Here is a 17,027-nt window from a genome sequence, read left to right on the forward strand (position 1 = left end):
CTTCATGAGAGACCACATACATACAACATCACTTACTGTGCAATGTCTGCTGTCATTATGATGCCGACTGCTAGGATGTTCATATATTCCCATTTAGATGAAAAATGACTCACAATCCTTGCAAAAAAAGGGGAGTGAAACCAAGTGTATTTTCGTGTCGTTTTCGCCAATTCCGGGACTAAATTGGCTATCAAAGTGTACCAACTTCTCGGAATACCTTCTCATTCTTCTACTATCCAGGTGATAGGCATGATTTATGATCTCCACAAAAATTTGCCGAGCAAGGACGCGTGGAAGCAGCTTATCAGTCAAACATGTCAAGCTCGTGATCACGGCACCGTTATAGTTTGTGTCCGCTAGCGCTTATAATAACAACATCACTAATACTTGGTCAATATTCAAGTCACAAAATTTAAATGGAGTATTGTTGGCACTTTTTGGATGGTTCTTTATTGGGTTTTATGGGCGGAATAGACATCCTCCCATTGCTTCTGCTGTAAGTTGTCCGTTGTCATGTCTTTCATAATGATTGTGAACGAAAGGCAAAATTCCAAAAAAAGCGCAGTTCCCTTTTAACATGTGTAAATAGAAAGCAGAGTGTTATTATTAAGTGTGAGGATTTCAGAGAGTTTTTATCATATGTAAAGCAGAAACAATGGTTAACTTATTAAAATGCTGGACCTGAGAGGATAGAAAAACATATACAGTTGTCGTTTGTCAATTCCTAAAGGTCAGATGACGACTGAATACATTTTCCCATAATAAATAATATCATTTGAATTAATCTGTTCTAGACATCCAAAATATGAACAAAAAACACATTTTACAGAGAATAATTATAGTTTTACATTTACAAGACAAAGTGAAATACATTTGAATGATAAATGAAATATACATTAATATTTTTGATTTAACAACACTTTACCTTATTTTAGACTCATTTCGGCGAATATGGCGAAATGCAGAGAGGGGCGAGCAGGGTGGAAAGTTACTTTCGTATTTTGCTATGAGTTATATCTTGAATTCAATAGTGTATCTCACCTTCTTTATCAAAGTGCTGTTACCACAACTGTATTTTATCCCATGGTGGATCATGGTTTGTTAGCCGCAATGTGAGACGCTACTAAAACAGAGGCAACATTTTGATGAACATTTTTCTGTTAAAAAACAAATCATATGAAAAGTGGGGAGTACTAAAATCAAAGTACTTGTTACACTTTTGTGTGATGTGAACCCTAGTATGCAGATGCGGAAACCACTAAGCAGTTCCAAAGTATTTATTAACAAAAGTAGAGGGACAAAGGTCCAACAAAAAGCAATGGTGGCTGGGAAAATAGCACGCCATTTAAAAGCTACGCAAAAAGTGATGAAACATACACGGAGCAACTGGGCCTACCAGGGGGGAGATGCAGGAGGATAATCCAAATGAGGTTCACAATCAAAAAGATGTACCATGTGTTGCTATGTTTACATCATCGAGTGGTCTGCTGCTTCCTCGCTTTAGATCATAAATGATGCATCTCATCTGAACATGAGACGTCTGAGTAGGTATTCCGACAATTTGGTACACTTTGACAGCCATTTAGAATCCGAAACTGACGAGGACGACGTGAAAAGACTGCTTGTTCCCCCCGCCCCTCCACCCTGTTTCTTCATGTGGATTATGAGTCATTCTTTACCTAAATGGGAATATATGAACATCCTAGCAGTCGGCATCCTAATGACAGCAGACATTGCACAATAAGTGATGTTTTATTATGTTTGTTGGCTCTCATGAAGTCTGCAGTGAGTAATAAACAGTGATGAAGGAAAATGAAAGCAAACGTTGTGATTTGTTTTTTAAATTAATGTGCCGCGTATGCTTAAAATGATTAAAATACATATATTTTACATATTATTGTAAATGTGCTCATTATTATATTACATATATACTTATGTCATGTATATAAAACCTTAATGGAGGTGTTTGGATGTTTTTTTAAGGGCTTTATAGACGGAATTGCGAGGCTCCCATTGTAAGCAAACTTGATTTATTTTATTTAATATTTAGAATGCAAAAAAAACAAAACATCCATCGTTATGTCTTTCATAATGATTGTGAAAGATAAGCAAAAAAAAAAAAAAGTACAGTTCCCTTTTAAGTTTGACCCCTTGTGCCTCAGAGATAGGTTGAAAAGCAATGTCCTTCAGTAGGAACTCTAAATAATACTGACGCTGCTCCATACATATGGAGCCAGATGACTCGGCATATGTCAGGAGGCCTCCTCGACGCCTGCTCGGGGAGGTGATCAGGACATTTCCGATGGGGAGGAGGCCTTTTGAAATGTGTGATTGTGAGTAAGAATGCTTGTTTGTTCATATGCGTCTTGTGATTGAATGGTGACCAGTCCTGGGTGTACCCCTCTTATCACCAGAGGTCAGCTGATAATGAGGACAAACACAACTGTATTGATAATGGATGGATGGATGTGTACATATTAGAGTCGTCAAATGAAGAAGGCTTACTGTACATCAATCCTACAGAGGCATCGCGAGTTAGTGCTGGCTTTCCTAAAAGTATTATGTTAATTTCACAAAAAATAATAAGTAATGTGTGGATTTGTTAAATTGCATTTAAAAACCCACACTTTTCTTTTATTAATGTATTTTTCTTCTTCTTTTTCTTTCCTATAGGAAATGAAAAATCTTGAAGCTGGAGATAGAGCACCCCCGTGTCTTGCGTTAGGCCCATATTTTGCTGATGGCAAGCGGCGAGTGGACTATGTGCTTGCCTATCACATTCAGAAACCCAACAGTACTCGGCAAAAGGCTCCCAAGTTTGCAGACGGCAACTTCATTCGCCGTCTCCACCGCAGTCTCAGCTCGAGAAGCAGCCGTGCACCTCTGCAGCCAAAAGAAGACCCAGAGATTGCTGCCCAAAAACAACAGACCGATTATCATCAAGATGACCAGCGGTTCCGGCGGGAAGAGTTTGAAGATAACCTCCAAGAGAATGGGCTGGAGTTGGAAAAAGACGAGAAGGTAAGATAAAGAGAGTTGAAAAAGGTGCCTCTGGTCTGCACATTAGTTATGCTTCTAGTCACAGGTTTAGGCCCAATCCCAATACCCCCCCATCACTCATTACCACTAGCCCTCACCCACTACCACTACACACTCGAAATGAAGCAACAAGGGTTAGTGCTTTGTAATCTTACCTAAGAATTGGGACACCACTTGCTACGTCACTGCATAGTTTACGTTTGGGCACGTAAGCGACGACATAGTTACGTTTGCACATACACTACCGTTCAAAAGTTTGGGGTCACCCAAACAATTTTGTGGAATAGCCTTCATTTTTAAGAACAAGAATAGACTGTCGAGTTTCAGATGAAAGTTTTCTTTTTCTGGCCATTTTGAGCGTTTAATTGACCCCACAAATGTGATGCTCCAGAAACTCAATCTGCTCAAAGGAAGGTCAGTTTTGTAACTTCTGTAATGAGCTAAACTTTTTTCAGATGTGTGAACATGATTGCACAAGGGTTTTCTAATCATCAATTAGCCTTCTGAGCCAATGAGCAAACACATTGTACCATTAGAACACTGGAATGATAGTTGCTGGAAATGGGCCTCTATACACCTATGTAGATATTGCACCAAAAACCAGACATTTGCAGCTAGAATAGTCATTCACCACATTAGCAATGTATAGAGTGTATTTCTTTAAAGTTAAGACTAGTTTAAAGTTATCTTCATTGAAAAGTACAGTGCTTTTCCTTCAAAAATAAGGACATTTCAATGTGACCCCAAACTTTTGAACGGTAGTGTACGTCCCACCTAGCATTGTACCGACAGCAATATTTTGGTACCAAAATGTATATCGTTAAGTATTTCAATACTTTTTGATACTTTTGAAATTAAAGGACAACACAAAAACGTCATTATGGACTTCATTTTAACTGGACATTTAAGATAAAACTTATGATGAAACATATGTTTCTTATTGCACCCAAAGAACAATATTATAATTTAAATTAAAATACACATGCTTTTCCTATTGCACTTAAAGTTTACAATTATTTAACATATTAGATAAAGCCTGCCATAATCTAGAAATAGGTTAGAATAGAATATAAAGGTTTATCGACATTGTATTAAATGCTTCATGATTTATGGTTGCCAATTTTGAGCTGTGCTTTAAGACATTTACAATAATTAGTAAACACTGAAAACAAGGCTAAAAATTCACAGATAAGACAAGTAGCATGTAAAACACACATTGTTAAACATAAAACACAAATGAAAAAAATGGGAATTTGTTATGAAATTCAGTCAATTCAATTGCATTATTTGACATTACATGGGCGGTTATGATTGGTCTTATAATTTTCAAAAAGCCAACCAGTATGTCTAGTATCTACTGTATATGTGCACGGGGGAAGCTGTTAACTATATTACCTGCCACACTTTAAACTCCTTGTGCAGGTCTGGATGTTTGTTATTTAAATGTTTACTTAAATTTGAAGCAACAGTGTTAATGCTGTATTTGGCGAGCCTTGTTTTAAAGCAGCGCAGCACTTCCATGTTTACAGCGTCATCTTTATTGACAGTTCTTAAGCCCAAATACCTTCATATTGCCTTTCACGCACCCTTTTTCTTAACCAGTAGTCTTGCTGTTATTTTGTCATTATTCCTTTGCGTGATTATTATGATTGTATGCGCTCAGTGTGTGCGTTTTGACACAGAAATGCGCCGCGCGTCGGCTCAGTAACGTCACCGCCGCACCGCAGGACATGTGGATGAAAAACAACTACGGGTGTTTTCCAAGGGAGGATAACTTTTTAATTCATTAGTACCACATTACTTTATTAGTAGCGTTGTACTGTACAACCCTCTAGTCCCACCATTACACAACAAAACCGGCAGCAATGGAGTTAACGGCTGAGATAGATTTTTTTTTTTTACATTCATTAATGCGTCGGTTGATAAATAAACAAAGAACTACACGGAGAAGAAGCTGCCATCTACAACTGTTGTCTCTTGTGAAACTTTTGAAGGTATGTAACGTTAATGTTCTCACATTCGCAAGCTTTAAAATTTTAGTATTTAAGTATTGCTATTTCGTATTTTAACCTAACGTTAGCAAGCGTGGCTAGCTGGCTAACATTACAAAGTAACGTTCTAAACTAACAATATAACTTGTGCAGAAATTGTGCATTTTTCTCTGGCCCTACATGAGCAAGTCAGCATCTGAAATCCCTCACTCTGAAGGGCGAGATTAATACCCCCTATATCTCGTTATACCCACTACCCCTACATGCAAAGTCATTGGGACACCACACCTTCACGGGACAGCACAAAATGTAAGGATATAGCTAAAAAGTAGGGTGAGGCAGTGTATTGTGATTGGGCCTAACTGTCAAGTGATCATAACGTAGCAAATAGGTCTCAATTTAAGGTGATATTGAAAAGTATATTTTGCTCAGTTTAAAAAGAAACAGGAAGATTACAGCTCCCACACTTAAACATTATGTGAATGATAAACTTTGGGCCACCATTACACTCAACAATATTAGTAATATCCAACAAAATCAACTTCAGGGCTGGGAATAATTAATATACACACGTTTGTAGATGCATGCCTTGCATGGTAACTATAAACAGACAAAAACTATATGTTTCCATTACTCTCCACTCTTAGATCGATAACTACGTTGGGAATCTGTTTCCCACATCCTCTACTGCAGCATGCAAGAAACTGCTTTCTGTCAGCTAGGATTATTTTTTACATGAAAAGCCATGGTTTGTATAAATAATGTTTATGATCTTATTTGTACATGTAGTCAGCAATATTAAAACCCGGTAAAAACGCACCCCGCTTTCTTATCCTCCTGACGCTGTTGGTATAAACGATATAGTCAGAAGTGGGAATTAACTCGCTACGTTTACTCTGTTACATTTACTTAAGTAACATTTTTTTAAAAATGTACTTGTCAGAGTAGTTTTAATGTAACATACTTTTTATTTTTACTTGAGTATTTTTGTGAAAAAGAAACGCTACTTTACTCTCTTACATTGAGTTTCATTCCGATTGACTCTGTTTCGCCAATCCAATGCAAGCTTTAGTGACGTTTGACTCCATTTCACCAACCACACGGCGGGGATCCAATCAGAACTACAACTGCTGAGACACAGTGTTTGGATTTTTCACCGGGAAACAAGACTTAGTATATTGTAAGGACGTAACGATAAACGGTAATAATGATGACTGCAGCGAAGCTGCCGACGATTAGTATTACCCTTAGTTTAGTCACTTTGATAAACTCACGGTCTGAAGTAACTTTTTGAAAAAATGTGCCTGTCAGATTAGTTTTAATGTAACATACTTTTTACTTTTACTTGAGTATTTTTGTGAAGAAGAAACACTACTTTTACTCCGTTACATTGAATTTAATTCAGATTGTTACATTTATTTGTATCATAAATATTGTATAATCTATTGATTTAGACTTGCAAAGACAAATTCATTTTGTCAGCAAGCTTTCTTCCCGCAGGCACAGTCACATGATTCTGTTTCACCAATCCAATGTAAGCTTTAGTAATGTTTGACTCCATTTCACCAATCAAACTGAGCCTTATGGCAGGGATCCAATCAGAACTACAATTAGTTAAATGGATGTTAAAAAACAAAAAGCGATTGGTTCATTCGAATTTATTTATAAAATACAAAAAAGAAAATTGAAAAACAATGTGTTTTTCTTTTTTGGTTTTGAAAGACACCGGAAGTTTTATTTTCAAAGTAAAAGCAGGGACACTACAGTACCCGTGTTTCTGGCTAAAATGCCTTTGGAGTCCTACACAGAAAACATTTTAGACATGGCACAACGAGGGCTAACGTCTGCATTTACATATATTTATATGCGCATATAATACGAACGTGGAGGCAAAAAGGGATTCGATCGTGCATAAAAGTACAGATTTTCTTACAAGATTGTCCGCGGTCCTGTCTTTAAAATTGCTATTTCGGTTACGGTGTCGGAATATGAAATTACATCAATTTTGGTCTGCTTTTCAGTTTCAGTTTCTGTTGATATGTGTATAGATATTTCTGTAGATGTCTAGGAACTTTGTGCCATGTCTTAAGTATTTTCTTTACATGTTAGCCAACGTCACAGGCACACATACCATAGTCATTTTTTAACACAATTCCTCCAAGGATGCTCCATTCATAACAACATACGACTGTCATGAACATTATTGATTACAGGGATTTAATTACATGACAGTTTTCTGCTCTTATTTGACTTTTATAAAACGCTTGACTCACTGTAACATGCCTTCCTTTTTCTAATGCTGGAACACACTGGATTTGGTTTTAAGTTTGGGAAGATAATTAGAGGACTTTATAATGATATTAATAGTTGTGTCTTAGTTTCAGGCACAACCCCAGCATCCTAATCAAGATGGGCATTCCTCAAGGGTGTCCCTTATCACCATATTTGAACCTGTAACACGGATGGATATAATAGTCAATTGGCAGATGAAACAACTATTTTTCTAAAAAATGAAGAACAAATTCCATCTGTTATTGAAAAGATTCAAGATTCTCTAATGTATCGGGACTTAGCCTAGATCTTAAAAAATGTGAATGATTTCCTATCCATGATTGTGTTAATAAAAATATTTGCAATGTCTCTGTAATGTCTGAGGGGAAATATCTAGGTATTAACCTATAAAAAAAAAACAAATGAACCCTCAGAAAACAAACATAGAAAATACAATTTAAGAATACCAAACTAAGCTAAATGTGCGGCAACAAAGAGATTTGTCATACTTGGACGTATTTACTTAACCAAAATGAAAAGTTCGTCCAGATGTATTTATCCTGCTTAATCTTATTTCATACCTACTAGAATAATAAAAAACATTAACCAACTCAACTTTAATTTAATTTGGAGAAATAAAACTCATTCAAGCATGTGATTTGAACTTAATGAAAAAGACTGAAAATAAGCCGGGAGTCTGGGTGGGGGGTCAAGCTACTGTTTTTTCAGCAATTGAACCTACAAAAATTTGCTAAATAAAAAGCACCATTTAAAGATGTTTTAGTGTTTAAAGGCCTACTGAAATGAATTTTTTAAATTTAAACGGGGATAGCAGATCTATTCTATGTGTCATACTTGATAATTTCGCGATATTGCCATATTTTTGCTGAAAGGATTTAGTATAGAACAACGACGATAAAGATCGCAACTTTTGGTATCTGATAAAAAAAGGCTTGCCCCTACCGGAAGTAGCGTGACGTAGTCAATTGAACATATACGCAAAGTTCCCTATTGTTTACAATGATGGCCGCATGAAGTGAGAGAGATTCGGACCGAGAAAGCGACAATTTCCCCATTAATTTGAGCGAGGATGAAAGATTTGTGGATGAGTAAAGTGCAAGTGAAGGACTAGTGGGGAGTTGAAGCTATTCAGATAGGGAAGATGCTGTGAGAGCCGGGGGTGACCTGATATTCAGCTGGGAATGACTACAACAGTAAATAAACACAAGACATATATATACTCTATTAGCCACAACACAACCAGGCTTATATTTAATATGCCACAAATTAATCCTGCATAAAAACACCTACGTGTTTGTTATGCTAGCTCCTAGCTCCTCTGCTAGCTCCTAGCTCCATAGAACGCGCCAATACAATTCAAACACCTGATCAACACACACAATCACTCAGCCCAAAAGACCGTTCACCTAACCCAAGGTTCATAAAGCTTATATATTTTTAAAAAGTTACGTACGTGACGCGCACATACGGTCAAGCTATCAAATGTTTAGCAGCCAAGGCTGCATACTCACGGTACCTGGTATTCAGCTGGGAATGACTAAAACAGTAAATAAACACAAGACATATATTTACTCTATTAGCCACAACACAACCAGGCTTATATTTAATATGACACAAATTAATCCTGCATAAAAACACCTACGTCTTTGTTATGCTAACTCCTAGCTCCTATGCTAGCTCCTAGCTCCATAGAACACGCCAATACAATTCAAACACCTGATCAACACACACAATCACTCAGCCCAAAAGACCGTTCACCTAACCCAAGGTTCATAAAGCTTATATATTTTTAAAAAGTTACGTACATACGCAAAAAAAAAGTTGCACACATACGGTCAAGCGATCAAATGTTTAGAAGCCAAAGCTGCATACTCACGGTAGCACGTCTGCGTCTTTGTCATCCAAATCAAAGTAATCCTGGTAAGAGTCTGTGTTGTCCCAGTTCTCTACAGGCGTCTGTGTATCGAAGTCAAAAGTCCTCCTGGTTAGAGTCTCTGTTATCCGAGTTCTTCCATCTTAACTGCATCTTTCGGGAATGTAAACAAAGACGCGCCGGCTGTGTACTGTTGTTGCTGACTTCGTTCGAAAAATACGTCCGTTTCGCACCGACAACTTTTTTCTTTGCTTGCTCAGCTTCTTTCTCCATAATGCAATGAACATAATTGCAACAGATTCACGAACACAGATGTCCAGAATACTGTGGAATTATGAAATGAAAACAGAGCTTTTTCGTATTGGCTTCAATGTGGAAGGCATACCCGTGTTCCCCGGGCTACGTCACGCGCATACGTCATCCTCAGAGGCGTTTCAAACCGGAAGTTTAGCGGCAAATTTAAAATGTCACTTCATAAGTTAACCCGGCCGTATTGGCATGTGTTATAATGTTAAGATTTCATCATTGATATATAAACTATCAGACTGCGTGGTCGGTAGTAGTGGGTTTCAGTAGGCCTTTAAAGAATTGAAGAATTATCAACAGAGTTTAGATGAATTCATACCCCATTCATCCAAATGAATCAATGAAAAATTTTAATTTGTTATTTTGTTCTAAAACCAGAACCAATAGAACCAATGAAAATGAAATGAAGCATTTAGTCAGGCTATACTGTAGCAAAAGTCATCACATGTCTGCCACAATCATGTGTGTTCTTAAATGTGTATTCCATGTCTTCCATGTCGAGAGCAGTTTGGATTTGGGCAACTCAAATTAATATTTTGGGCATTGTTTTATCCAGATGCATACATTTGTCTAAATGTGGCCAAGTAGACGCATTTTGGGTTTCCTGGACTTCGTCTACATCGCTAATATATAAATCGCCCGCTTGAATGTTCCCTCTTCTCTTCTCCGACTCTTTCGGCATCATTTGGGATGTGCGTGTCTGTTGTGATTTCCCTTCCTGGTTCGATGACCCGGCCTATCTTCCCTCTGATTGGCCTGTCCGTAATGTTTTGCCCTAATCTTAACCAATCGTGACTCATCATAGTAAACCAACCAACCAATCATGGATTTTCTTATACGTAAACCAACCAATCATCATTGATGTTTCCTATATATTTTGGCCCCTGCCCATGCACTAGTGAATTTCTCTCTTTCTCTTCTCCCTCTCTCTTCTTTGTAGCATGTAGCTTAGCTAACTGCTACATGGGTCTAAAAATAGCTAAGCTATGGGAATTGCCACTTGTTTAAAAAGTAGGAAAGCTACTACCAGGCTACTGGGAAATGTAGTTACTGTAAGCTACGTAGCTTCGATTTTTAAGTTAATAATTTTTTATGGAAAACCGTAGTTTCTACCAATGCAGCCGCAAACCGGAATGGATTATCAAAAACCGTACTCATTACGGGAAAACTGTAGTTGTTGGCAGGTATGGCAAAGAGACGGACCAAGGATTCTTAATAGGACTAGTTGTTAAAGATCCCTAAATATTCACAATGTGTATTAACACACATTGTAGGTCGGAAAAAACAAAGAAAAACAGAAAATGTTTATTTTATATTTTTACAGAGATTAAAAAGACGGCTTTCTGACTATAGACGGAAAAATCACACGCCTGCGCATTGTATAGGAAAGGGCAACATGGTGAAACAATATACAGATGAAAGACCAAAAGTTATAAATTTTGATTGTCAATCAGTGGTTCTCAAACTTGTTTCACCAAGCACCACCTCAGAAAGAACTTTGCTCTCCAAGTACCACCATAATGACCAACATTAAAAGACAGTAGCGTTGTAGGCCTACATATTCATTAAAAACAAGGCAGAGTTTTTATTTAACAAGTATATTTAATATGTGTCTGCCACTATAACATCAGACACAGTTTGAACAGTAACACTGTGTTTGAATATAGTAAAGTAAAACACATGACCTTAATCAAATGAGTATTTGGCACACCACTGGATGGAGCCCGCGTACCACTAGTGGTACATGTACCATAGTTTGAGAATCAATGATTTGAATGTTACCCTGACACTGAACTGGTGGAAGTCATGGATTAAAAAATTTGATTCCTTCTGGTACTGCTTACCTCCAAAAATATTTGATAAATTAGAAGGTTTGAAGTTCCATGATATGCGCCTTTCAAATGTAAAAGCCTCCTGTTAAAATTATCAGACTTTTACAAGCAGATGTATCTTATTTGATGATGAAGTACACACATAACTTGTCACTTCATCACATTCCAATATGGAAGAACAGATTTAGTTGACACACAAACAAATGGTTGTACTATGGTGGCTGTGTGCAGAAAAGTATTTGGTGGGTTGTAGGTATTATGAATGCACAAAGCAACACAGAGCAACACGTTTCACTTTCATCCACCACTTTCTGAATTCAAACAATTGTACAACGCATTGCCAAAACAAATCTTATTTCTGCTTAAAAATAGTTTTCATTCTTACTTCCATAACTAATCTTACGCAGCATTTCATAATGCACTAACTATTTTATTAGATCATGTCTTACAGTACATCTTTATTCAGGCAAACAAAACAATAATTATATTTTTATTAAGTTTGATGAAGACAGAATTTTTAAAATACAAGCATTATATTTATTTCTTCCATTACCACCCAATGTGAAAGTGAATACATATTTCACCTTTGACTTTACAGGGACATTGCAAATATTTTCTTTCACACATAGGAAGCCATTCTCATTTCTTAAGATTTAGGCAAAGTCCTGATACATTAGAGAATTTTTGAATCTTTTCAATAACAGATGGAATTTGTTCTTTATTTTTTAGTAAAAGAGATTTGCTAATTGACTGTTATTTCCATGCCACACGTTCAAATATGGTGGCAAGGGACATCTTGATTAGGAAACTTGTGCCTGAGACTAGTAAGAAACAACTATTAATACTATCATAAAGTCCTCTAATTATCTCCCGAAACTTAATACCAAATCCAGTGTGCTCCAGCATTAGAAAAAGAAAGTTATGTTCGAGTGAGTCAAGCATTTTATAAAAGTCCAAGAAGAGCGGTAAACTATCATGTAATTAAATCCCTGTATTCAATAATGTCCATGACAGTTTTAAGTTGTTAGGAATAGAGTGTCTTTGGAGGAATCCTGATTGTGTTTCAAAAGCGGAGATACTTACTTCTACAGAAATATCTAGAAACATATCAACAGAAACTGAAACTGAAAAGCAAACTAAAATTGATGTTTTCATATACAGACGCCGGAAACGGAAGTAGCAATTTTAGAGACAGGACTGCGGATTTTCCTGTAAGAAAATCTGTACTATGATGCGCGGGGGAATGCCTTTTGCCTCCACTTTCATATTATATGCGCATATAGATATATGTATATGCAGATGTCAGACCTTGTTGTGCCATGTCTAGAATATTTTCTATGTAGGGCTCCAAAGACATTTTAGCCAGACACACGAGTACTGTAGTATCCCTGCTTTTACTTTGAAAAGAAAACTTCCGGTGTCTTCAAATGGAAAACCCTTCTTCATTTTTCTTTTCAAACCAAAAAAGAAAAATGGTTTGCTTTTCAATTTTCTTGTTGATATTAAAATAAACAAATCATTATTTGATTTTCAATTCCATCTATGTAAAGAAAATTTAAACACCAAAACATACACTGACCTACTGAGACACGGTGTTTGGATTTTTTTGGGAGGAACTTAGTATATTAGACTTAATATATTGTAGGAATGTAATGATAAACAGTAATAATGATGCCGGTTAGTATTACCCTTTTAAATTAAAATGACCTAAGAAACTGAGATTGATAACTGCACATTGATAAACTCGCGGGAGACTGACTCGTGCCAGCTCGCTAGCTTAAGTGCTAACATGAAAACAAGAGACATACGTCTTTCCCCGTTAAAAACAACATACCCCAATCTAAATTTATATAAACACATTACTGTCTGAGCAACTAAGTTATTAAAGTGTGCACATTGAACCTATAAGCTGTGCTCTCTTAGCACGGAATTGTGATGATTGATTGATGATTGACTTCAGAGGTAAAGACATGGAGGTGTTCTATGGTGTGTTCAAGTACTGCTGAACAGAGTAGGACAACCCATGCCAGCAGTAATTCATAATTTTAATAGATTTTATTTATCACGCTCTTTGCATGTAAATACATTTTAAAGTGCTACAGTACAAACCAATGTTTGCAGTACATCAATAAATGTTTATCGATTAAAACAGATACAACACAAGAACAAAACACTTCAGTGAGGCATAAGAAACTCAAGACATGCACAATAATGGTTCTTCTAACAGTCTGTCTATTTATTTTAGTTTTGTTTAAAAAGCTTTTTGATCACATTCCACAATACTGCGATATTAATTATAACCGTGATCATTTTGGTCACAATAACCTTGATATGAGATTTTTATATATCGTTACATCGCTATACTGTATTATTACACATATAATTTCAATATGTATTCTACACCTGGAAGAAAGGGAAGACACATGGAGACATTTAACTTTTGCAACAGTAAAGAACAAGATACGTTTTAAATTCTGTGGCTTGATTTTCTCCGTTAAAAATACAACCAACTTGAAGCATCTTCTGCAGGCTAATCATCAGGACGTCTACGCAACAGTAAGTAGGACTAAACTAACATTTCCAAATGACTCATACAGTAGAGACAGTAAAAATGGAGCAAGGTTGCTTATTCAACCTGTAGTACTTGCCTGCCAATCTAGAATAAAAAAAAGTTTGTTTCTTCATGTGACCATTTTAGTCATATGTTATTCAACATTTGAAAAAAATGCATAATTTCTGCTCAAAAAATAACACGCAATAAGGTTAGTGTGATATGTACTTATTGAAATATTCATAGAATGCAGGTTTTGTTGTGAATTTAATTTTTGAGATGCTCTGCAATAATAAATCATTATTAAAAGTGCTTTCAAGACAACTTCAAAGAAGTGTTGTCTGCTGTATTTTATATTTTGAGGAATTTAGTCGACTAGAACTAAAATAATTTACATGACTAAAATATGACTAAAACTAAAATACATTTTCGTTCACAGACTATGACTAAAACTAAATAACAAATTGCTATCAAAATCAACACTGACCGGTGGTATGATAATATAGAAACCTATTTGTTTAACAAGTGTCAGAATGTTCCCAAAAAAAGACAATTCAATTACGTGACATGGCACCAGCACATCCTGGCTGTTTGAGACAACTGGTAAGTCGAAACCTCTTACAACAGTTGACTAAAATAGCGATCTTTTTGTATTTATCAAATGATCCTAATAACCACAAGTGTCAATTAAGTGTAAAACATTACCAACAACACTAAAAAGCAGTGGAAAGTTGTAGTTATCTGTTAGATCTGGAGCTTGAAAGTTACTAATGCTAATGTATTAGCATGTAGCATTCTCTTCTACTGTATTTACATTTTCTCATAGCTAAACAAGCTGAAATTACCACAATCGCCCCCTAGTGTACGAGAGGCACATTGCGTATGGCCAACAGTCACATTCGAGATAATAAAAACTAGAACTCCACATGTAGCTGTAAAAATAGAAGAGACTGAATTATTTGACAAATCAGACTAATTTAGTGCATAGAAATTTACTGACTGTGAAAAGTGACATGACGTCAGACAAGGCCGCACAAATCTTCAATGATTACTTTCAAACTAGTAAAAAGAACATTTATATCATGTGCTGCCATCTGTGTCAGTAGAAATGTTCACATTTCAGCCGACAAGAATTCAACTTCTAACTAGAGAAAACATGTATTGTATATGATTTTTATGTTTCACACACATGCACACATCAACTACAAGTTTAGTCCAAGAACCATTAGAAAATAGCTATAAAAAAAAGCAGAAGTAAATGATAAATAAATGATAAATGGGTTATACTTGTATAGCACTTTTCTACCTTCAAGGTACTCAAAGCGCTTTGACAGTATTTCCACATTCACCCATTCACACACACATTCACACACTGATGGAGGGAGCTGCCATGCAAGGCGCTAACCAGCACCCATCAGGAGCAAGGGTGAAGTGTCTTGCCCAAGGACACAACGGATGTGACTAGGATGGTAGAAGGTGGGGATTGAACCCCAGTAACCAGCAACCCTCCGATTGCTGGCACGGCCACTCTACCAACTTCGCCACGCCGTCCCCGTGACTCACAAGTTACTCAATACTTGAGTAGTTTTTTTCGCAGAATACTTACTTCCTCCTTTTGATGACTACTTTTTACTTTTACTTGAGTCATATTATTGTAAAGTAACGGTACTATTACTTGAGTTAAATTTTTGGGTACTCTACCCACCTCGGGACCTAGTGCTTGAGGAAAGGAAGATGCCAAATTTGCAGCCATGTTCCTTGGGCCACTGTGGTAGAGGCATATGCCATGTAAGCAGCTGCTTTGGGCTTCTAAGCACTTTGTCTGTGACTACAGATGAAGCCAACCACCACAGCTTACAAGCATTGTATTGTTTAGCGATTCAATAATAGTTTCAATGTAAATCTCTTTGGTTGTCAAGAATAATAGATGCATTAATATTAATTACTTTGTAACTTTGTTGGTACAGGTGCTCAACTTGCTCATGTGCAATACCAAATAATGGTCATGGTCATCCAGGAGTCATTTAACTGCAGCTACATTCATTCATGTTATCCAAACCTGTGTTTTATGACAGAGCAAGATTCCTGGAATTGGTTTTTTGAAAATCCATGCCCCATGGAATGTTCTGTGCCGGGAGGCGGAGTTCATGAAGCTTAAGATGCCGACAACCAAGGTACAGCACACACGTCCGTCCTTCATGGTTTCATCAAACACTGAAATCAATGGAATTTACTGCTATACAATACAAACACAAATTATAACATGTCAAATGATTATTCGGGATGTTCATTTGACTGGAATTTAGAACGGCATATCATGCACAGATCTTTTGTATGATGGTTCTAATATGCATACATTTAAAAGCAGGGGTGTCCAAACTACGTCTGGAGTCTTCGGGGCGGCCCGCAAGACATCACAATTTTAACAAGAGGATTGGCCCGCTAAGTGTTTATGCCTACATACACCTTAGGGCTGCAACTAACAATTATTTTGATAGTCAATTAGTCAACGATTATCTTATTGATAAGTCGACTAATTGGATAATAAAGCGTACATATATTTAACGGCTCTAATTTTTCCATTGACTTCTAAGTATCACAAAAACCAGGATTTGGAAAATGATATAGATCCAGATACAACATTTTTTTTCCCACATTAGTAATAATTGTTGTTATTATACAAATGAACAATATAATAGCAACATTAAATGTGATAACAAATTTTCAATTATTCATTTTCATAGCAGAAGCTTGTATGCAAACTACAACAATATTAAGAACTTTTTGGAACACATCAACGAACCCTTCAAAGTGATTGCTGTCACAGAAACATGGATTGATGATAAAAAAAGGAATAGATTTTGATCTGGAAGGATATGAACTAAACTACATTAACAGAACCAACAAAAATGGAGGAGGGGTAGCTGTGTACGTGATGAAGAACCTGAACTACAAAGTGGTAAAAAACATGTCATTGCTATAGATAATATCTTAGAATGTATAACCATTGAAATATGTCAGGAAAAAAGCAAAAACATATTCATCAGTTGTATATATAGATCACCTAAGTCAAGTATAGAAACATTATTGTGATTACTTATGGAGTATATTGTGAATAAATTGAGAAAAGGAAGTGAACAAAA

The 17,027-nt window shown here is 36.4% G+C and overlaps 1 protein-coding gene across 1 annotated transcript in view; it reads left to right on the forward strand.

Moving 5' to 3' along the window:
* LOC133645308 (anoctamin-1-like) overlaps positions 1-17,027 on the forward strand; it is a 195,375-nt gene that overhangs the window by 19,622 nt on the left and 158,726 nt on the right. Inside the window, exons 4-5 of the mRNA XM_062040192.1 lie at positions 2,674-3,021; positions 15,960-16,058. Of these exons, the coding sequence (XP_061896176.1) occupies positions 2,674-3,021; positions 15,960-16,058 (447 nt within the window). The remainder of the gene's footprint in view (positions 1-2,673; positions 3,022-15,959; positions 16,059-17,027) is intronic.

This window comes from Entelurus aequoreus, unplaced genomic scaffold (assembly GCF_033978785.1).
Source record: "Entelurus aequoreus isolate RoL-2023_Sb unplaced genomic scaffold, RoL_Eaeq_v1.1 HiC_scaffold_36, whole genome shotgun sequence".
Classification (NCBI taxonomy): domain Eukaryota; kingdom Metazoa; phylum Chordata; class Actinopteri; order Syngnathiformes; family Syngnathidae; genus Entelurus; species Entelurus aequoreus.